Genomic DNA, 18,221 nt, shown 5'->3' with positions numbered 1-18,221 from the left:
CGTTTTTTTTTTTTTTTTTTTTTTTTTTTATTTTTTTTTTTTATGTGATTAGCTGACGATAAAGAATCTGCGTTGTGGTGTCTGAGGCATTAGGGCTTGAATCTATGATTGGAAATTACCTCTGGCAAGTTCATGATTTTGGAATAATAAATTATAATTTCAGCTGTCCTCCACGAAAAGAAAAAAAAAAGAAAGAAAGAAAGAAAGAGAGAGAGAGAGGAAAAAACATGTTCTGTAGAAGAGCGATGTGTTTCATCGATTTTTTGTTTTACACGGCATAGAACTGTTAAACTGTTCTCTAACAGTCCACACTAGCTCCCTTTACGGCTGTTTCTTTCAAGTTTTTTTTAGTTAAAACTATGTTAAATTCAGCCCCCGTGCGTTTTTTGTTCACTTCCAGTTGTTCTGTTACACATTTTTGCTGTAAAAAATAAAAGAGAGGGAAACAGTTGAGAGTTTTTTAGTTTTATCGATCCCGTTTATAGAAAACAATTCTGTTACGCGCTTGAGGCATATTTAAAATCACTCCTCGGTAAGAGCTTTGTTGGGAGAACCATTCCTTGCTCTATTGAATATTTATGGTAAAGGATTGTATATTGTCCGAGTGTGTTCCATGACCTCTTAACATGTTCCCCGAGTTTTTATAATATTGCTTTACCTTTTTAGCTGGCGGCTTTCTATAATTGCTATCAGTGAAGCCTTTGTTACAATGTTATCTAAAGTGTAAGGACTAAAGTGCAATAGCCCTCTCAGTGAGGAATGTTGTTTGTGAGGCACACAATAGAAAAATTGTGTATTATGCATAATATGATGGTGAAAATTGTAACACAATAGAGCTTTTGAGAGTTTGTTTTAGGAAATGATGAATTTTGGAGGATATTTTTTGGCTTCAAAAATTAAAAATGTTGATGCTTCATGGCATGCGCTTCAGTGAGGACTTCATTCATGGAAAACTTGCCTAAGCACGCTTTCAAAACATTGTTTTTATCTTAACCCTTATCATGTATCTTATACGTGGGTTTTCCCCCCTTGCAGATGGGTATCCATTTGAGCCGCCCAAAATGCAGTTTGCTACAAAAGTCTGGTAAGGACAATATATGCATGGCTTCCTTTCTTGTTATGCCTGCCGAGCAGATAATGTCGCGATTTCTTAGGTGCGCACAGAGCGTGTCTGCGTTTAGTGGATGGAGTTGCTTTCCAGAGAACATGCAGATGTTTTCTTGATCTAATCAAAATAATAGTTTTGTTTTTGGATGTGGAGATTTGGAGGTCATCAATTGTGGATATGATGTTGCAATTTTCATTCAACACGTTGACATTGCTATGCATTCTGAATTTTTTCTAAAATGTTTTTACCATGAAGGAGTTTGTGACTTAATGTTATTGATCTAGTTCAATATATGTATATGAGATTATGCTGAAGCTTTGGAGTTTTGTTTGGTCTATTATGTTGTGAAGGCACCCTAATATCAGTAGTCAAAGTGGTGCAATTTGCCTGGACATTCTGAAGGATCAGTGGAGCCCAGCACTTACGTTGAAGACAGCCCTGCTTTCTGTGCAGGCGTTGCTCTCTGCTCCTCAACCTGATGATCCTCAAGATGCTGTGGTGGCACAACAGGTATTGTTAAGTCTATCTTCACTGCATGGATGTTGGTTGATTTTTGTTTTCAGATGTTGGTATTGAAGATATGAAGTTTAGATCCTATCAAAAGCGATATTAAGTTTAATATGTCCGAACACATATTGGTGCAGTATCTTAGAGACTACCAGACTTTTGCTGGCACAGCTCGATACTGGACAGAAACTTTTGCCAAGACGTCATCACTTGGAGTGGAAGAAAAGGTTAAAAGCCTTAGCTTTGGTTTTGCATGTTGCGTGCATGATAAATCATATATAGTTTTGTGTTTGAGGAGTAGTTCTTTTGTTACGGTGGAGAATGAAAGCGTGTGCACCGAATATTGATGTGAAGGAAATATTGCAGGTTCAGAAGCTTGTGGAGATGGGATTCCCGGAGGCTCAAGTAAGGAGCAGTTTGGAAGCTGTGGGATGGGATGAAAATTTGGCCTTGGAAAAGCTCTGCTCCGGCTAAGTTCTCACTCGTCTGCCACAGACGAAACATAGGAGCACATACTGATCCCAAGGGTCGTATTTATACTATGGCCNTTTTTTTTTTTTTTTTTTTTTTTTTTTTTTTTTTTTTTTTTTTTTTGTTGCTATATCCTCATTTTTTATTGTGAAGGGTCTCTCTTTAACATTCACCCCCCTCCCCACTTCGCTGCTATCAGTAACATGCTTCAAATTCTGGTTTGCTGTTGAGTTTCAGTTTTCATCACTTATTCTAATGCATAGTTTCTTTCTTTTGTTCACTTTGAAAAAAGTACCATTGATAATAGGCAGTTTTCTGCTTTCGTGTTTTTTTTTCCCCTCTTGAAGTAGAGGTTCAAAATTTCATTCTTCTATTTGTTCAACTAAAATAATAAAAATCTTTAAAGTGATGTTTGAAATAATTTTAGCCTTTCGGGCATACACATTATTATTCATGGTACGTACGAATGAATATATGATGCGATGTTGTGGAGAAAAAAGAATATATTAATGTTTTGAAAGGTAGGAATCACTGAATCAAATCCCGAACCCAAGGGCGTGATTGAAAGAAGAAAGAATTGAAAGAAGAAAAAGAAATAAATATTAACTCAAATAACCCAATAGTTTAGGAAGATAGAAAATTGGGTTTAGGTTTATTTGTTATTTTTTGAAGGTAAAAGTAAAAATGAAGGAGTAAGATAATAAAAGGAATAGGATTTATCATTTACTTAAGCGGAGGGGTAAAGTTGGTGTTCCAATGGGATGCATGCACGCCCCATTCATCTCCCAAAAGCATTTCCAATGCCCCGAAGACTTGCTCGGTCTTCGCTCCAATCAGTGTGGATCCGTACGCCTTTTTACTATGCATATGCTTCCTCACCAAGTTTTCCTACTCCCTTTTAACCACTGCTTCCTTCTCCTCACTGCTATATGCTATACTTACATACATCTGCTAATTTGGAATTTGGAATTTGGAATTTGGAAGAAGTGAAAAATGTGTACCCCGAAGCAGCACATTGAAGACATCAGGCGAACCAAGTTTTCAATCGGAGGACCGCCCAATCCCTTAACCGAGGACCTCCATCAGGCCGTCAGGAACCTTTCTGCGGAGCTTTACACCAAGGACGTTCACTTTCTGATGGAGCTTATTCAGGCATGAACTCCCATTTTACTCCATTTCCTCTCCGCCTCTCCGTCTCACCCTCCTTGCTCTTCCATTTCTACAGAATGCTGAAGATAACGAGTACTCCACCTCCCTCAGACCCTCGCTCGAGTTCATTGTTACATCCCGAGACGTCACCGCAACTGGCGCTGCTGCCACGCTTATGATTTTCAACAACGAGATCGGGTTTTCTGCTAAGAACATCGACTCTATTTGCAGCGTCGGCCGCTCCACCAAAAAGAACAACAGGAAACGCGGTTACATTGGCGAGAAGGGTACCATTTCCCTTTTCTCTATTCCATTTCCCTTTTCTCTATTCCATTTCCCTTTTCTCTATTCCATTTCCCTTTTCTCTATTCCATTTCCCTTTTCTCTATTCCATACTTGTTTCCTCATTTACCTACATGCTTCCTCTTGCATTCCTTTATTTAAATTTCATTTCATATTTACTTTCAATTTCTTTTCTTTCTAATTTGGTTGCATATCTTTGTTCCATCTTCTTTTTTAAATGAGTTCAATTATAAGTTAATGGGGATTTATTGTTCATTACTTTTTTATTAAAAAAAAAAATATATATGTTTTATGATTTATTAATTATGCATTACTTTAGCTTTTATGAGCTCCAATTTCTTCTTCTTTTAGCTTCTCAGGTATTGTCGGCTTTTTATTCTCCATTTCAAATGAATTAATTAATTAATTAATTAATTAGTTTATGGGATACTCATTTTTGATAATATTGATTCAATATGTTTTAAATTAAATAAAATAATAACTACTATATTTTATCTTCACTCACTTTTATTCCCCCTACATTTTAGTTTGTTTGTTGGAAATGTGCAGGAATTGGGTTCAAAAGTGTTTTTCTGATCACCTCCCGTCCTTACATATTCAGTAATGGATATCAAATACGGTTCAACGAAGAGCCTTGCCCACTTTGTGGTGTTGGGTTCGTTGTTCCCGAGTGGGTTGAAGATACTTCAATTCTTTCCAACATAAACAATATTTATGGTCACCACTCCACGCTCCCAACAACCACACTAGTTTTGCCTTTGAAGGCCGATAAGATCATACCTGTGAAGCACCAACTGTCAACCATTCACCCTGAAGTTCTACTGTTCCTTTCAAAAATCAAGCAACTTTCAGTCAGGGAAGTCAACGAGGATCCCAACACCAATACTGTCAATGCGATTTCCATTTCAAGTGACACAAACTTCGTGTCCATCAAGAACATTAATGCCCACTCCTACACTCTCCATCTCTCTTCCGAGGAAAATGCTGGTGAAATCGATACCCAATGCTCCTACTACATGTGGAAGCAGAAGTTTCCAGTGAAGGAAGAAAACAGAGTGGAGAGGAGGGCGGGAGTTGAGGAACTTGTTGTCACATTGGCTTTTCCAAATGGAGAACGTCTCAACCGAGGAGCTAAGCCCGCTGGAATCTACGCTTTCCTCCCCACCGAGATGCTAACCGGCTTTCCCTTTATTATTCAGGCAGACTTTGTTTTGTCCTCATCCCGGGAAACCATTCTCCTCGACAACAAGTGGAACCAAGGGATCCTCGACTGTGTTCCCTCTGCTTTTGTCACTGCTTTCGTCTCACTCGTGAAAGCTACAGATGAAGCTCCCTTCTCTTCTTTGGCCTCTATGTTCAACTTCTTGCCCATCATTTCTTCTTCCTTCGACAAGTTGAATTCCGTGAGGGATTCGATCAAGCAGAAACTTCTCCAACAAAATATCATTCCCAGTCATTCCTTCTCGAAGCAGAGGTTCTTTCATAAGCCTTGTGAAGTGGGTAGGATTATGCCCGCCTTTTTGAATATCTTAACCAAGGCACACACTCAAGGTGTGAGTTTGGTTAATCTATCGTCCCATGGAAAGCGCATCTTAAGTTTCTCCTTCGACACCAAGGAATACGACCAGGTTCTGTGTTTCCTTGGCGTGAATCTAGTTGATGATGAATGGTATGCCAAGTGCCTACTGGGATCTAACATCGTGGAGGGTGTCTCTGATGATGTTTATTTGGAGCTTCTACAATTCGTTGCTGAAAATTGGAGTTCAAGGTTTCATGTTTCAAGCATGAAGAACGTGCCACTTATAAAATATGTTGATCTTTCTGGGAATGTTTGTGTATGCAGTTTAAACGAGTGTACGTCGATGGGTGGAAGAATGGTGCATCTTGCTCAGCATGACCAACTCTCTTGGCTTACTAAATCCAACAGGGAATTCAGACTTGTTTCCAACCGTTATTTTATGCCAGAAAGCACTCATAACTCCATCCGATTCTATCCCGGGAAGGTCACTTTGTTGCAATGGCTTCGGGACCGAGCTCAAGTTGATTCCATCACCGTATTTCAATTTGCAAAACACCTTGTCGGTTCCCTTGGCGATAACCGACAACACATAATCACCTATTTTCACTTCCTCTATCACTCATCCACTAAATATTATCTGACGCATGTTGAGCTGGAGTCTCTGTGTAGACTTATGCCGGTTGTAGACAAATACGGTGTTGTTAGAAAAAATTGGAAGGGGCTTCTGATTCCAGCAGATGGTAGCAAATGGGCACAATTGCTTGGTTCAAATCCTTGGCAAAATGATAGCTATGTCGAGTTGGGAGCTGATTACATCTCCCCACGCTATTTTGCAGGTGAATCTATGACTACAAAACAGCAAATAGATTTTCTTATATCCCATATCCATGCTTCTGATATCCCTTTCGTTTCTCCCCCCAATATCGAAATTTCTGTATTTTCTTCACCACTTACCGTGCACAATGTGGTTTTGCTACTGGATTGGATTCGTAGCTTGAAAGCTCGACTAGTTTCCATTCCTCCCATGTTTTTGAAATGCATAAAGGAAGGTTGTTGGCTAAGAACTACTCTGAATGGATCTTCTGGTTATAGACCTCCATCTCAGTCTTTCGACGTCTCCTCCTCATGGGGAAGTATTTTACGAAAAGGGTCCGTCCTGGTGGACATCCCCCTGATTGATAGTGTGTTCTACGGTAATATGTTAAGTGGCTATTCTGAGGAGCTTAAAACTGTTGGTGTCATGTTCGAGTATGACGAAGTCTTAAAGTTCATTGGAAACCACCTCATGAAAGTGGCGGCTCTATCAAGTTTGACAAGACAAAATGTGTTGTCCATGTTGAAGTTCATCCGTTTTTTGAAAAATGAATTCCCTGTTCAAGACTTCATCGCAAGCATAAGAAAAGGGACATGGCTGAAGACACGTCGTGGATATATGTCTCCAGTGGGAGCAGTATTGTACACGGAGGAATGGTCCACCGCTTCACTTCTGAGCAACATCCCTTTTGTTGACGTGGATTACTATGGTAATGAGATGCTTTGTTTCCGGGAAGAACTTAAATTGCTTGGGGTGGTGGTTGACTTGGACAAAGTTTGTCAATTTGTTGTGGACAATTTGAAGCCACCTTCCCAATTAACTTGCCTTGGAGGCGACGCATTTTTGTTGATTCTTTCCTGTATGTCGGAACCCAAATCACGTACTTTTCTGGCTAACGGATTCAAAAGTGTGAAATGCCTGAAGACAGACCAGGGCTACAAATCGCCTGCGGAATGCTACTTCTTGGATCCTTCTTTGGGCCGCCTTCTCCAAGTCTTTACTGGTTTCCCTCTAGTTGACCGTGATTTTTATGGGAGCAGCATTACTATTTACCGGACGGAATTGAAAAGCATGGGAGTGGTGGTCGATTTTGAGGAGGCAGTCAACGCAGTCTCTCAGGTGTTCAGGCAAAAAGTGGGTTCCAATTCTCTAACAAACGAAAATGCATTATCGTTTCTGTCAATCTACAAACATCTAAAAAAGTCGAAAAAGAAGCTTCCTGAAGATCTTGAGAAGTGCATTCGTGAGTTGAAGTGGTTGCGAGTTGTTCTGGGTGATCATAGGCGTCCTAAAGATTGCATATGGTTTGGTCCAACTTGGAAATCCATACATTCAATTACTCTCCTCCCTTTTATCGATACTAGTAAAAACTACTACGGAAAACGTATTCGTGAATACCAAGAAGAGTTGAAGGATATGGGAGTTATTACCGAGTTTAAAGATGGCGCTCATATGGTTGTTGCTGCCCTTTATCTTCCGGATGATCCTACCAAAATTACTTCTCAAAATCTTCGTTCACTTTTGGACTGCATCCGAACTTTGCTGTTGAAGAACTATTCCTTTCCAGACCATTTCTCTGGAAGGGTATCGGGGAAATGGTTGAACACCTCGTACGGTTATAGGTCTCCTAAAGAGAGTCTGCTCTTTCTTCCTGAGTGGGATTCTTATCTGAAGCCGACCGATGTGCCTTTCATCGATGCAGAATTTTACAAATTTGATATCAATTCCTATAAAGTGGAGCTCCAAGAATTAGGCGTGGTAGTTGATTTGGACCGTGGATGTCAACTAGTGTCAAGTTTTCTAGACTTCCATTGTGAGTTATCCACTATCATACGAATTTATAGGTATTTGAGTGAATTCGATTGGAAGCCGGACACTGAAGCTGCTAAAAGGATTTGGGTACCTGTTGGAGATTCTAATGGACAGTGGATCAGCCCAGAAAGCTGTGTACTTTTTGACAAGGAGGATCTTTTTGGTTTGCAGCTGACCGTTCTTGAGAGATACTACGAAAAAGATTTACTCATGTTCTTTTCCAAAGCCTTTAAAGTAAGATCCAATCCTTCCCTTCACGATTACTGCAAACTCTGGAAAAGTTGGGAAAGTAATGCAGATGGACTTTCTGGTGACAAGTGCTTTAAGTTCTGGAAATATGTTACCAAGCACTTCAATTCAAAAACTGAGCGAGCTTTTACTGATGCCATTCTCAAGGTGCCTGCAATTTCTGGATCAGATGGAGTTTTTTTGTTTGATAAACGTGACATTTTTATTGCAGATGATCTACAATTGAAGGATTTATTTGAACGTATGTCTCCTCTTCCCGTTTTTGTTTGGTATCCCCAGTCAAGCTCCATTTCCTTGCCTCGTACTAGTTTGTTGGAAGTTTATAAGAACATCGGGGTCCGGAAGATCTCTGAGTCTGTTCAGAGGGTGGAGGCAGCCATTGTTGATGGAACCAACCTCAAGCACGCCAATCCAAATGACATTCCAATTGGAAAAGAACTGATGCGGCTCATTCTTGGTTTCTTAGCAGATCCTGCCAAGCAAATTGATGCAGTGAAGAGGCATGAAATTGTTGGAAGCCTCCTCAATCTTTCCGTTCTTGAGACGGAAGAACCTGTGATGATGCAGTATAGTTTATCCCTAACTTCAGGGGAGGTCATCAACGCTAATGCAACCCAATTGATACGTTGGGAACGGGAGAGTTCGAAGCTGTTCACCCAGAAGATGGTAATGTCAGGAGAACGTAAGGAGATGATAGAGTATGCCACATACTTTTCTGAGGTTATATCTGCAGGTGTCCTTTGGGAGTATGGTGATTATGTATGTTCATTATCTGAGCTCATCAAGTTGGCGTTTGTGTTGAATTTCGATGATGGAGCTGTTAATTACATTATGAAATCCAAGAATCTGGAAGTGTTCAAGGAGGACGAGGACTTCCTCTCATCTGCTTTCACTCATCAATCCAAGTAAGGTCGAGTTTTGATTTTGGGAGGACTTCCTGTCGTATGTAGTTGGTGGGGAATTGTGCAATGATATTTTGTGATGCAATGAAGAATGCTTAATATATATTGGATGTGTGACAGTGTTTTGTTATTTTGTTGTTAATAAAGAAACAAGTATGGGTTGTCGAATAACATTAGAAGGGGAATGAATTGCTAGTACATGATCGTAAGTAAAAATTGTAGCTACGTATGGTGGGTTTGATTACTGACATTGGGGAGACGGAACATTTGAGGGACTAGTGGCCTAAAAAATGAGCAGGAAGCCTCCCTTCCCCAACCCCTTGAAATGGATACTCTTAACATTCAGCTTTTCTAGCTAGATGATTGCCGCTGTCATTGCCGGTACAACTTAAATGATAGCAACAATTATTAACGTTCAACAGACTCTTTAAACCAACTCCAACTGGTCTTTTTCTACTCCCCGCTCTGTTCAAAGTCGTCCCTTTTATTCCTTTCTTTGTCGTCTTCTTCTCCTGGCCCTGTATGTGTAAGATTCATGAGAGCAACATAACAAAAATCCCAAATCTTCTAAACATGATCCTGTGGACCCACCTCGTTAGATTTTGTACTACTGCTGCTCTCAACGCTGTCACGACTTGGCGACTTCTTCAGTGAGGCATCTTCCATGTCTCCATCATCATTCATTTCAACTGTAAAACATGTTGCTACTGTGTTGGTCATAATATACACATAATGGTTTGGTTGTTTGGGTTGAAACTTCTGTTTTGAGCCTACTTACCATTTTGTTTCTCATTTGGTGTTTGTTCAACAAAATAAACTCTGAAACTGGGTGATCCAGGACAGATGAGGCATCGATTGTCTTCCTCCTCAGGCCTACCCTCTTCTCCTTCTTCCTTGTTTTCATCATCTCCTTCTTCCACTGCCTTATGTTGGTTGTTCATGGTTTTATTTTCTTTCAATTCAACCCGACTGCCATTGTGATTGGGTTTGTGTTGTTCCAAGAGATGGTTTGCATTGGGTGAATCATGTTCATCCTTATGATTCTCCTGTTTGGTGTGCAAACAAATTGTTTTGCCGTCATGGGAACCATAGATGCTGTTCCTGTTATGAACAGGAAGTATGGAGTTCTCTTCTTCTATTTCTCCCTCTTTGAGAAGCACTTTCTTTGACAGCGCTGTCTCTCTAAGATGCGTTCCATTCTTACGTTTCCTGAACTCCGCAAATTTAGTGCGGAAAAGAAGTGGGCGAATCATGGGGAGAATCGACTCTCCTTCCGGAGTAAGCTTGGAGTTTCCACACCCCATTAAAGCCGGATTAAGCTTGCAGTGCACAGAGAGGGAGAGGTGAGGAAAGGGAAGGATGAAAGACAGAATTTAGTTGAGAGAGGCGGTGGTAAAAATTATGAAGAGAGGAGAGAACTTTAAAGAGAGAATTGTGTTGTGAGAGTCTGTTGTAGAAATTAGATACACCAAGAATAGTAAACCCAGCGTCAACTCCGAGGCTGAGTTATCCTCCTTTCTCCTGTGACCTGTTTTGACTTGTTGTTGTGATCTGATCTGTTGTTGTGATCTGATCTGTTGTTGTGATCTGACCTGTTGTCCCTCCCAGGAATAGACAGCCACACAATATTCCCATCCACTTTTAACCATATTCATCTTTGGCTTTACAAATTTAGATTGGTGTTGAATCTTTTATTCAAATCAATGGATAAATGAGGCAATTACAAATTTAGATTTTTATGTCTGAACTTGAGCAGTTAGTTATATCAATTTGTACTCTCAATTACTTCCAAATTCAAATTTAAATTATGCTAAATTCATTCAAATTCAAAGGTGGGTTAGAGGGAAAGGATGAAAGCGATACATATAATTAGAGGCAGAGAAGAGAAAGGAGGAATTAATTAGAGGCAGAAGAATGGTGGTTGGGAAAGGGCATTGTAGTAGTGGCGGAAAAGGAGGAGGATGAGGCGGTGGAGGAAACAGAATCGTCGGAGAGGGCGTTGGTGTCGTCGTTTGTAGAAGCAGAAACAGGATATTGGAGGGGATGGAAATGGAGGTCATTCTTGATCCCCGAGTTGTTGCAGAAGATGCGGCACACAACCCACTTCTCCATGTTATTAATTACTACACTGGGAGGCGTAGGCGTTTGTGAAGGGCTCAAAAGCAGGCGGTATTCATGCATCACCCACCCCGTCTTCCTACTACTGCTGCTCCCCATCCAGAAAACCAGAGTCTTCCTCATCCCCACCAGTCCCACTGCGTCACTACTCGAACTCACTATCTTCCTCTCCGACCCCTTGGCCTTCCAGTACCCACTCGGACTCCATCTAACTCTTCGATCACACTCCTGGTTCTTGCTGAACAGGTATGTATCTTCCTGCCAATTCCCGCCGCCTCCTAACACAAAGTGAAAGCAACCTAACTTCAGACCAAACCAAACCCACATTACTTGAAAACTTAAAGCAGAGTCAGTTACCTGGAATATCCCAAGGATCCAAGTTGCAAACACTAGTGGTGATCTCTGGAATGATAGAAGCAGGCAAGGGAAAGGAGAATACCTTGCACTTAAGATACTCAAACACCAGCTCTTCTTCCGTCGGCTCAAACCGAAACCCAGGAGGCAATCCCCTCATGCCGTCTCTTCCACGCTCTCAACTTCTTATCTATCTTACCTATATGCTCATATCTATCTATCTATATATATATATATATTTGCATGCAGGTTTGGCGAATCACTAATTACTTAGCCTAGGCCTTGTCCCAACATACACTTCTACACTATGGCATCACGGGCAGCACGTGCCCAACTCCATTCCCACTGCTGACCAGTCCCTCCTCTTCCCCTGGCTTCTTCAAAAGTGGACAGTGAATCACACTTTTGTTTCTCCCCTTCAATTTAATAACGCAATGGTGGGCGACGGGACGCCATTGTTTTACTTTAATAATTTACTTCTTTTATGGAGGAGATGGAGGGGTAATTTTGAGTGTGGATGAAGTTTCTTCGCGCAGTGGATTAGGATTTGGTGACTATTATTTGTAGAGTTTAGGGTATTAATTATAAGCGATTAAGGAAGAAGGGGGGGTTTGATCCAATTTGTGTGGTTGGGTGAGTGGAAATATGACACATAAAGCTCTCCCTAAGTGCGACTTTGATCGACTTTGTGAATGAGCAGCGCCCTTCTTTCTCAAAACTTTGTTTATGGATTCAAAAGTCGGGTCTTTATTTCCTCATCTATTTTAAATTTTCCAGAACAAAGGCACAAAAAAGGGAAAGGGCCAAAACAAAAAAACTTCATTCAAAGCTTCCTCTAAAAGTCAGTTTCCCTTCCTAACTTTTCTTCGCCATGAAGATGTCGCCTTTTCCTTTCCCAATTCAACCCCCGCCCGCCACCATTCTCTCTCTCTCTCCCTCTCTCTCTCTCGATAACCAGCCCATATGTCTCTATACAGTTTCTTTCTGCAACAGCCCAATTCGCTTCCCCTGGGGCCAACCCCAACTCAAGAAGGCCGACATTAGGCCCATTACTCTCAAAATATGAACTGGCCCAATATGCGCATCATTTGGGTCTTCCCTAAGCTCTGAAACTGACGGGGGCGTTAGGGTTTTGCAGTCACTCACAGCTGGGGAGGTTCGCGGGCTTTAGCGACTCAGTAGTTTGGTGCTCATCGACCTTTCTCCCTAACTTTCCATGGATTCCTCGTCTCTTAACTCCCCGGAGCTGATGAATTTTATCAATGTGAGTTCACTTTTAGGCTCTGATTCGCGCGGGATCGAAAAAAAAAAAAAGAAAAAGAAAAAAAAGAAAGAACTTCAAATCTTAAATGTTGACCGATTCTTGTCTTCCAACTAAAAAATGAAAAATCTGAGTTTTAATTCCTTTACCATCAATGTGCTATTGGGTTTCCTTTTATCCTCTTTGTATGCATCTCCAGTTTAGTTCCTAGAATATCTTAAGAAATGCTTTGATGTTGTCACAACTCATCACTCACTAGAGATAACTTCTTGAAAGTAGCCTATTAGTTTGTCTCTAATTCTGAAATGAGTTAAATGTGCTTTCCATCTCTTCGCAACCTGAGTATAGGAGAAATACATTGTTATTACATTTTTTATATATAAAAAAAGATAACTGAATAGTTGGTTGTAGAGCCTACTTCTTACTTCGCTTCAAGATGAGCCTTTTAGGCGGAAATTTGGTCTGAGGAGTTCAGAGGCGCCACTCGATGCTGCCTGTACTGCTGTTTGGAATATTAATCATACAAATGTGGAAACAATACATGGTTTGAGATTTTTGTGATTCTTTTTCTTGAAAAAAGAAAGAAACATTTTTCTGGATAAGCGTATTCAATGAGTTCGTCAGCCATGCAAGTAACTATAGGATATGGAATTCCATGGGTTCATATCACTTAAAACATCTGAGTTTGTCTGAACTTGAGGTCACTGCTATGTGTCTTTTTCAAGTATGATTTAAGTTAATGTAAGATGTTCAATCTCATTGGTCAACCAACCATAGGTGGTAATCAGTTGACTGCTAAATCTGTGTTGCCTACTCTTCAATTGGTCAACCTCCAGAGTTTTTCATTCCTGGATATGACCCTCCCCCCTCCCCCTCAAAAGTTCAGATAGTGGGATGCTTTGTTGTTTGACTTCTATTTTGTTGCCGTCACAAAATTCGATGCTAATAATAGATTATTTGGTAATTTTGTTGAACAGGAAGAGAAGCAAAGAGCAATGGTTGCTGAGATGGTGGCTAAGCTTACCAGTGTGTGTTGGGACAAGTGTATCACTGGTACGCCAGGGAGTAAGTTCAGTTCTAGTGAATCCAACTGTCTATCAAACTGTGCCCAGCGCTATATGGATATGAGCATCATCATTATGAAGCGATTCCAAAACAGTTAATGGATCTCAACGCGGGAGGCTTGAGTGTATTTTCTTGGTGGATCTATTGTTCAAATCCAACCGAAAGGAAAAGGTTCCGAACTTCTTGAAATATTGTTCATTTTTTGAAGTTGAAATATTTTACATTTGATGAGAGAGAAGTACTGGATTGAAATGGGTAGGCCTGTTGTAGTTTTATTATTAATTTTCAATTATGAAGAATGAAAGTTCATATAATTTTGGTTGCCTTAAAAGACATCCTTCATTGGCCTTTCCACTTTGGTTCCAATCTACCTCAAATCCCCACTATATCAGCTTCCAATTGCTATGATAATGACAGACTGGAATTTGATTTGTAGAAGCAGACCAACCCACGACGAGGTTTTAATAATGAAAACCAAAAAGGGAAGGGGTTTAGATGAATATAAAGTTAATAAAGAGAGATTAGCATTTAGATGTGCAGAGGTGAAAGGAATTGCGTATGGACATCCTCGCAACACCATATCTGTGCTATTTGGAGTCTGTTCTGCATAACATTCTAAATGTTGGGCTGTTGTCTAAACACACACGGAAACTGAGTATTACCCATTTTTGTGTTCATAAACCAACATTTAATTATTACTACAAAGTATAAGTAGGAACTCAAATATACTATCTCTTATGCTTCATTTCTATTGGGTAAACAAACAATGTTAGTTAGTGGAGGAGTCTGATCAGGTTTTAGATATGTAATAATACCAATACCCAATAAATGGAGAACCAACGAATGATAGCAGAAAATAAGATGAATAGGTACCTGCCTTTGGACTTCTCCGAAAAAGAAAGTTGCAAACGAAATCACCTGGTGATGAACATGTTTATATTATACTATAAGAGCATCGAGTGAGAGTAGTGGGGATTATTATAATCCTGCAACAGCTAATGAAGGAAGCCAGTCTTTGTAAATTCCAATTCCAATCCCAAAGCGAAACAAAACAAATACTAAATCTTATCTTTTCAGGTGTAATCGTTCCGAACTACACACCTGTCGTATGTCCAACGAATAAGGCCCCTCTTACCTGCTAACCAACACTAATCAAACTCTTTCCTCACCTTATAATATCTCTTCTTCCTTTAATGAAAGTTCCCACATAAAACAAATACTTTGGCTCATATTATTATTATTATTCTGTTTGTGCGGGTTCGATTCATATAGTTTTCATCAGTTAACATGGTGACACCTTGCAACGCAGGAGACTTTGAAGTCCCTGAATCACGCGTGAGCTCCAAAAGCTACAAAGATAGAACGCAATAGCTGCAACAAAAATAAAAACAATTAACATCCTTCTCTTTTCCATTGAATAATAAATAAGAACTTCTGCACTGCATGCAGGCTCCAATTGTACGGCTCATCCAACGTTTGTTGCGATCAAGTCTATGCATAAAAAGTTGGGGGTGGGGAGGAGAAGTGGGGTTTGGCTAGGATGGCCACTTCAAGTGTAAGGATATCATAAAAATGTAATTTTCAAGATTAAAGGTGCAGTTTTGCCACTTTTGATGTATCAAGATCATAAAGTAATCCTGGTTTCGATATTGTTCATGCAAAACCACATAACACATGACATGTAGGAGTAACATTTTTATAAGCTCGCAGCACTATAAATAAGAGTCCTCCTCAATTTGATCTGCAGCAAGATTTGAGGTTGCATACAGAGATTACTTAAATCTCCTCTGCCTCTTCCTCTCTTATCTTGCTCCTTCAACATTCCATTTGGGTTTTCCTTAATATATATATAATGGCTCTTAGTTTTATGAACCACAACCCTTGGATTTTTGCGTTTGGTCTTCTAGGTACGAACCATGCGCATATATACATCCATATTCTTGTGTCTGTTTCGTTGGTTTGTGCTGATGATTTATATACTTGTTTTGTTTGGCTTGGAACTTCACAGGCAACATTTTCTCGTTCATCGTATTTCTGGCCCCAGTGTAAGTATATAGCCAGGAAGGCAGTATTTATGGGTGGGATTGATGTGACAGTGGGTGTATTGAATATTATTGGATGTGGTTGCAGGCCTACATTTGTAAGGGTGTGTAGAAAGAAATCAACGGAAGGATTTCAATCAATTCCGTACGTGGTGGCGTTGTTCAGCGCTCTGCTATTGATATACTATTCTACGCTGAATGCGGACGAGTTCTTTCTGATGACCATCAACTCCGTGGGCTGTTTCATTGAGACCATTTACATCGCTTTATACATTACCTATGCTCCCAAGAAGGCTCGGGTCAATATTTACTTATATTATGCTAATTCCCTTAATATTCTTCATGCATGCATTCATGCATCTCAAACTAATCTCCGTTTCATTTCTCCACACTTGCAGACATTCACAGTCAGGTTTTTTCTGCTGTTGGACGTGGTTGGGTTTTGCTCGATTCTCGCAGTCACCCAATTCTTAGTGAAGCGGCCCTACCGAGCCCGAGTGATTGGCTTCATTTGTGGCGGTCTGTCCGTCAGCGTTTTTGCAGCTCCTCTCAGCATCATGGTGGGTGGACGACCCCAACTCATCTTGTTCTTTTATTATTTAATTTGCTCAACTCATTGTTATTGTTGCATGGCTTTGTAGAGGAGGGTTATCCGCACAAAGAGCGTGGAGTTCATGCCATTTAACCTCTCCTTTTTCCTCACACTCAGCGCCGTTATGTGGCTCTGCTATGGCCTGCTCCTCAAGGATTTCTACGTTGCGGTAACATCAATAAATAACGACACATACATACATATATATATATATATATGTACAAAATAAGTTGATATATTAACAACTAATATTGCTCCTGACAGCTTCCAAACACATTGGGATTCACATTCGGGATGGCTCAGATGATTCTGTACGCCATTTACAGGAAACCCAGGGGGGGTTCTGAGGTAAAGCTCCCGCAGCACAAGGCGGATATTGAAACTGTAACCAAGACTACTACTAGTTTAGAGAGTCCCGAGGAGCATGAGAAGGAGGGTGAGGGTGAAGAGGCTGCTCCTGCATCCAACGGTGAGCATGCACCGCCAGCACTAGCATGTTCCAATGACAAATATTGCATGGACAACATACAAGCCCCACCCATGATCAGATGCGAGGCTTGATTCGATGCATCATTGGCTGCGCGTCTTCCCGAATCTCTCCCTCCCCACCGCGCTGTGTACTCTATTATAATGTCTTGTCCTGTGTCGTTATAATTAATTAGTAGTAGCTTTAATTTACGTATTTGTAAAGCTTGGGAGAGCTTCCATATCCATGTAAAATTTATGTACCTAACTCTGTTTCTATGCTTAATTATTATTCTCTTTTATATGTCACTATTCTAAATACTGTTTTTTTTTTTTCCTTCATTATAATAAATAATAGGACTAAGATATGTTGGGTAATAATTGCTGATTCATATTGCATAATGTAAGGGAATAAATGAATTCAATACAAGATCTGATTTGGCGTTGTCCTTGTCCGTTGACTTATTGTAGGTGCAAAAATATGAAAGGAAGGGTAAATAATAGTGGGAGATATTAATGATTAGATTAAGGTTGACGCAATTGTTGGCCTACATAAGAATAAAGTAAGGAGTTAATATTTAGAATGCGTGGTGGGTAATGAATAATAAGGTCGGAAATAAAATAAAATAAAATAAAAAAAGAAAAAAAGAAAAAAAAGAGTAAAATAGAATGTGTTGAAAGAATTAAAGAAAGGGCAAATGATTTATTTGTTTTTAGTTTGAATGAGAAAATAAGAGTGGCATTAGTTTAGTTGTGAAGGAATGGGAAATTAGAATTCCCCCCTGGATGTTCCAAACTCCGTAAGGAAGCAATTTGGCAGTGGTGTTGTTTATGGAATTGGCCGAACTGTGTGGGGTTGCCGTAATTGGGCACCTAATCTCTGGTAATCCTCGCTTTCAGAGAAAGAAGAGAAAGAAAGAATATTGTAGAAGAAGAAGATGATGATGGTGATGATGATGAAGAGGGGAGGGAGATGGGTTTTGCACCGTGTGATTGGGTTAGAAATGTGATGGGGATGAGCACCATGAAGTGCGATTACACATCAAAAGAGCGTGGGAGGGAGAGAAGAGAATCTCTGGGTAAATCTGGGAATGAAAGGAAGATGCAAGTTGAGCAAGTGGGAATTTTAATTCATTTGATTTAATTTAATTTATTTAATTTAATTTATTTATTTGTTGAACGAGGAGTTGCAGTGAGGAAAGAATGGAGAGAGGCAGGGGCCGGGTGGTGTTCCGTAGCAGAATAACAACCAAAAAGTGGCTACTTAAGTTTTTGTCGCTAAATCAATAGTTGTTGTTACTTAGGCTTTGCTTCTCCCCGACTCTCATCTCCCCGCTAGTGCTCCCCATACACATTATTACCAATATTTCCCCATTCAATTCTATGTTATCTTCAAATTTATCTTTCCACAATGCAAATAAACCACACAACGCCTCATCACTTGCCCTCTGCCTGCTCAAACCACCAGATGCTTAGCTTGCTCAATCCAC

At 40.1% G+C, this 18,221-nt stretch overlaps 6 protein-coding genes across 8 annotated transcripts in view; 4 read left to right on the top strand and 2 right to left on the bottom strand.

The window, feature by feature from the left end:
• Positions 1 to 2,366, top strand: part of LOC111779563 (ubiquitin-conjugating enzyme E2 27) — a 2,930-nt gene extending 564 nt beyond the window's left edge. The window contains exons 3-6 of the mRNA XM_023659624.1: positions 1,036 to 1,084; positions 1,459 to 1,618; positions 1,753 to 1,842; positions 1,982 to 2,366. Of these exons, the coding sequence (XP_023515392.1) occupies positions 1,036 to 1,084; positions 1,459 to 1,618; positions 1,753 to 1,842; positions 1,982 to 2,089 (407 nt within the window). The 3' untranslated portion in view covers positions 2,090 to 2,366. The remainder of the gene's footprint in view (positions 1 to 1,035; positions 1,085 to 1,458; positions 1,619 to 1,752; positions 1,843 to 1,981) is intronic.
• Positions 2,367 to 2,719: 353 nt separating this feature from the next.
• On the top strand, positions 2,720 to 9,005 carry LOC111780683. The gene is made up of 3 exons (XM_023661152.1): positions 2,720 to 3,238; positions 3,312 to 3,522; positions 4,088 to 9,005. The coding sequence occupies exons 1-3, from the start codon at positions 3,080 to 3,082 to the stop codon at positions 8,839 to 8,841; spliced, it is 5,124 nt and encodes a 1,707-aa protein (XP_023516920.1). The 5' UTR covers positions 2,720 to 3,079; the 3' UTR covers positions 8,842 to 9,005.
• Positions 9,006 to 9,109: 104 nt separating this feature from the next.
• On the bottom strand, positions 9,110 to 10,438 carry LOC111780685. Its single transcript, XM_023661154.1, has 3 exons — positions 9,613 to 10,438; positions 9,426 to 9,523; positions 9,110 to 9,352 (listed from the first exon to the last, which is right to left on the bottom strand). Exons 1-3 carry the CDS (start codon positions 10,136 to 10,138, stop codon positions 9,170 to 9,172), a joined length of 807 nt encoding a protein of 268 aa, XP_023516922.1. The 5' UTR covers positions 10,139 to 10,438; the 3' UTR covers positions 9,110 to 9,169.
• A 178-nt stretch (positions 10,439 to 10,616) lies between these two features.
• LOC111780686 (NAC domain-containing protein 83-like) lies at positions 10,617 to 12,268 on the bottom strand. Of its 2 annotated transcripts, none has more exons than XM_023661157.1 (2): positions 11,310 to 12,268; positions 10,617 to 11,227 (listed from the first exon to the last, which is right to left on the bottom strand). In XM_023661157.1, exons 1-2 carry the CDS (start codon positions 11,464 to 11,466, stop codon positions 10,731 to 10,733), a joined length of 654 nt encoding a protein of 217 aa, XP_023516925.1. In that variant the 5' UTR covers positions 11,467 to 12,268; the 3' UTR covers positions 10,617 to 10,730. The 2 variants fall into 2 exon arrangements, with proteins under 2 accessions (XP_023516925.1, XP_023516924.1); XM_023661156.1 differs by having other exon boundaries at positions 10,617 to 11,230; positions 11,310 to 11,887.
• Positions 12,269 to 12,405: 137 nt separating this feature from the next.
• LOC111780687 (mitochondrial import inner membrane translocase subunit TIM8) lies at positions 12,406 to 15,277 on the top strand. Of its 2 annotated transcripts, XR_002812882.1 has the most exons (3): positions 12,406 to 12,570; positions 13,545 to 13,803; positions 14,942 to 15,277. XR_002812882.1 is itself a non-coding variant. In XM_023661158.1 (2 exons), the coding sequence occupies exons 1-2, from the start codon at positions 12,523 to 12,525 to the stop codon at positions 13,728 to 13,730; spliced, it is 234 nt and encodes a 77-aa protein (XP_023516926.1). In that variant the 5' UTR covers positions 12,406 to 12,522; the 3' UTR covers positions 13,731 to 13,963. The 2 variants fall into 2 exon arrangements, 1 of the variants encoding a protein (XP_023516926.1); XM_023661158.1 differs by lacking the exon at positions 14,942 to 15,277 and having other exon boundaries at positions 13,545 to 13,963.
• A 104-nt stretch (positions 15,278 to 15,381) lies between these two features.
• LOC111780684 (bidirectional sugar transporter N3-like) lies at positions 15,382 to 17,035 on the top strand. The gene is made up of 6 exons (XM_023661153.1): positions 15,382 to 15,539; positions 15,641 to 15,677; positions 15,763 to 15,973; positions 16,073 to 16,234; positions 16,316 to 16,435; positions 16,531 to 17,035. The coding sequence occupies exons 1-6, from the start codon at positions 15,485 to 15,487 to the stop codon at positions 16,825 to 16,827; spliced, it is 882 nt and encodes a 293-aa protein (XP_023516921.1). The 5' UTR covers positions 15,382 to 15,484; the 3' UTR covers positions 16,828 to 17,035.
• Positions 17,036 to 18,221: the final 1,186 nt, after the last annotated feature.

The sequence above is a fragment of the Cucurbita pepo genome, chromosome LG18 (assembly GCF_002806865.2).
Source record: "Cucurbita pepo subsp. pepo cultivar mu-cu-16 chromosome LG18, ASM280686v2, whole genome shotgun sequence".
NCBI lineage: Eukaryota > Viridiplantae > Streptophyta > Magnoliopsida > Cucurbitales > Cucurbitaceae > Cucurbita > Cucurbita pepo.
Note: the sequence above shows the minus strand (reverse complement) of the source record. Positions and strands in the feature narration are given on the sequence as shown.

Bases quoted from the DNA above. Each gene is read 5' to 3' on its own strand.
- LOC111780683 (XM_023661152.1), top strand. From the start codon at position 3,080: ATGTGTACCCCGAAGCAGCACATTGAAGACATCAGGCGAACCAAGTTT. The intron at 3,239-3,311 runs GCATGAACTCCC...CCATTTCTACAG, and splicing joins TTCTGATGGAGCTTATTCAG to AATGCTGAAGATAACGAGTA. The intron at 3,523-4,087 runs GTACCATTTCCC...GGAAATGTGCAG, and splicing joins CGGTTACATTGGCGAGAAGG to GAATTGGGTTCAAAAGTGTT.
- LOC111780685 (XM_023661154.1), bottom strand. From the start codon at position 10,138: ATGGGGTGTGGAAACTCCAAGCTTACTCCGGAAGGAGAGTCGATTCTC. The intron at 9,524-9,612 runs GTAAGTAGGCTC...CATGTTTTACAG, and splicing joins ACCAAATGAGAAACAAAATG to TTGAAATGAATGATGATGGA. The intron at 9,353-9,425 runs GTGGGTCCACAG...TTACACATACAG, and splicing joins GTAGTACAAAATCTAACGAG to GGCCAGGAGAAGAAGACGAC.
- LOC111780686 (XM_023661156.1), bottom strand. From the start codon at position 11,466: ATGAGGGGATTGCCTCCTGGGTTTCGGTTTGAGCCGACGGAAGAAGAG. The intron at 11,231-11,309 runs GTAACTGACTCT...ACTTTGTGTTAG, and splicing joins GGATCCTTGGGATATTCCAG to GAGGCGGCGGGAATTGGCAG.
- LOC111780687 (XM_023661158.1), top strand. From the start codon at position 12,523: ATGGATTCCTCGTCTCTTAACTCCCCGGAGCTGATGAATTTTATCAAT. The intron at 12,571-13,544 runs GTGAGTTCACTT...TTTGTTGAACAG, and splicing joins AGCTGATGAATTTTATCAAT to GAAGAGAAGCAAAGAGCAAT.
- LOC111780684 (XM_023661153.1), top strand. From the start codon at position 15,485: ATGGCTCTTAGTTTTATGAACCACAACCCTTGGATTTTTGCGTTTGGT. The intron at 15,678-15,762 runs GTAAGTATATAG...ATGTGGTTGCAG, and splicing joins ATCGTATTTCTGGCCCCAGT to GCCTACATTTGTAAGGGTGT. The intron at 16,235-16,315 runs GTGGGTGGACGA...ATGGCTTTGTAG, and splicing joins CAGCTCCTCTCAGCATCATG to AGGAGGGTTATCCGCACAAA.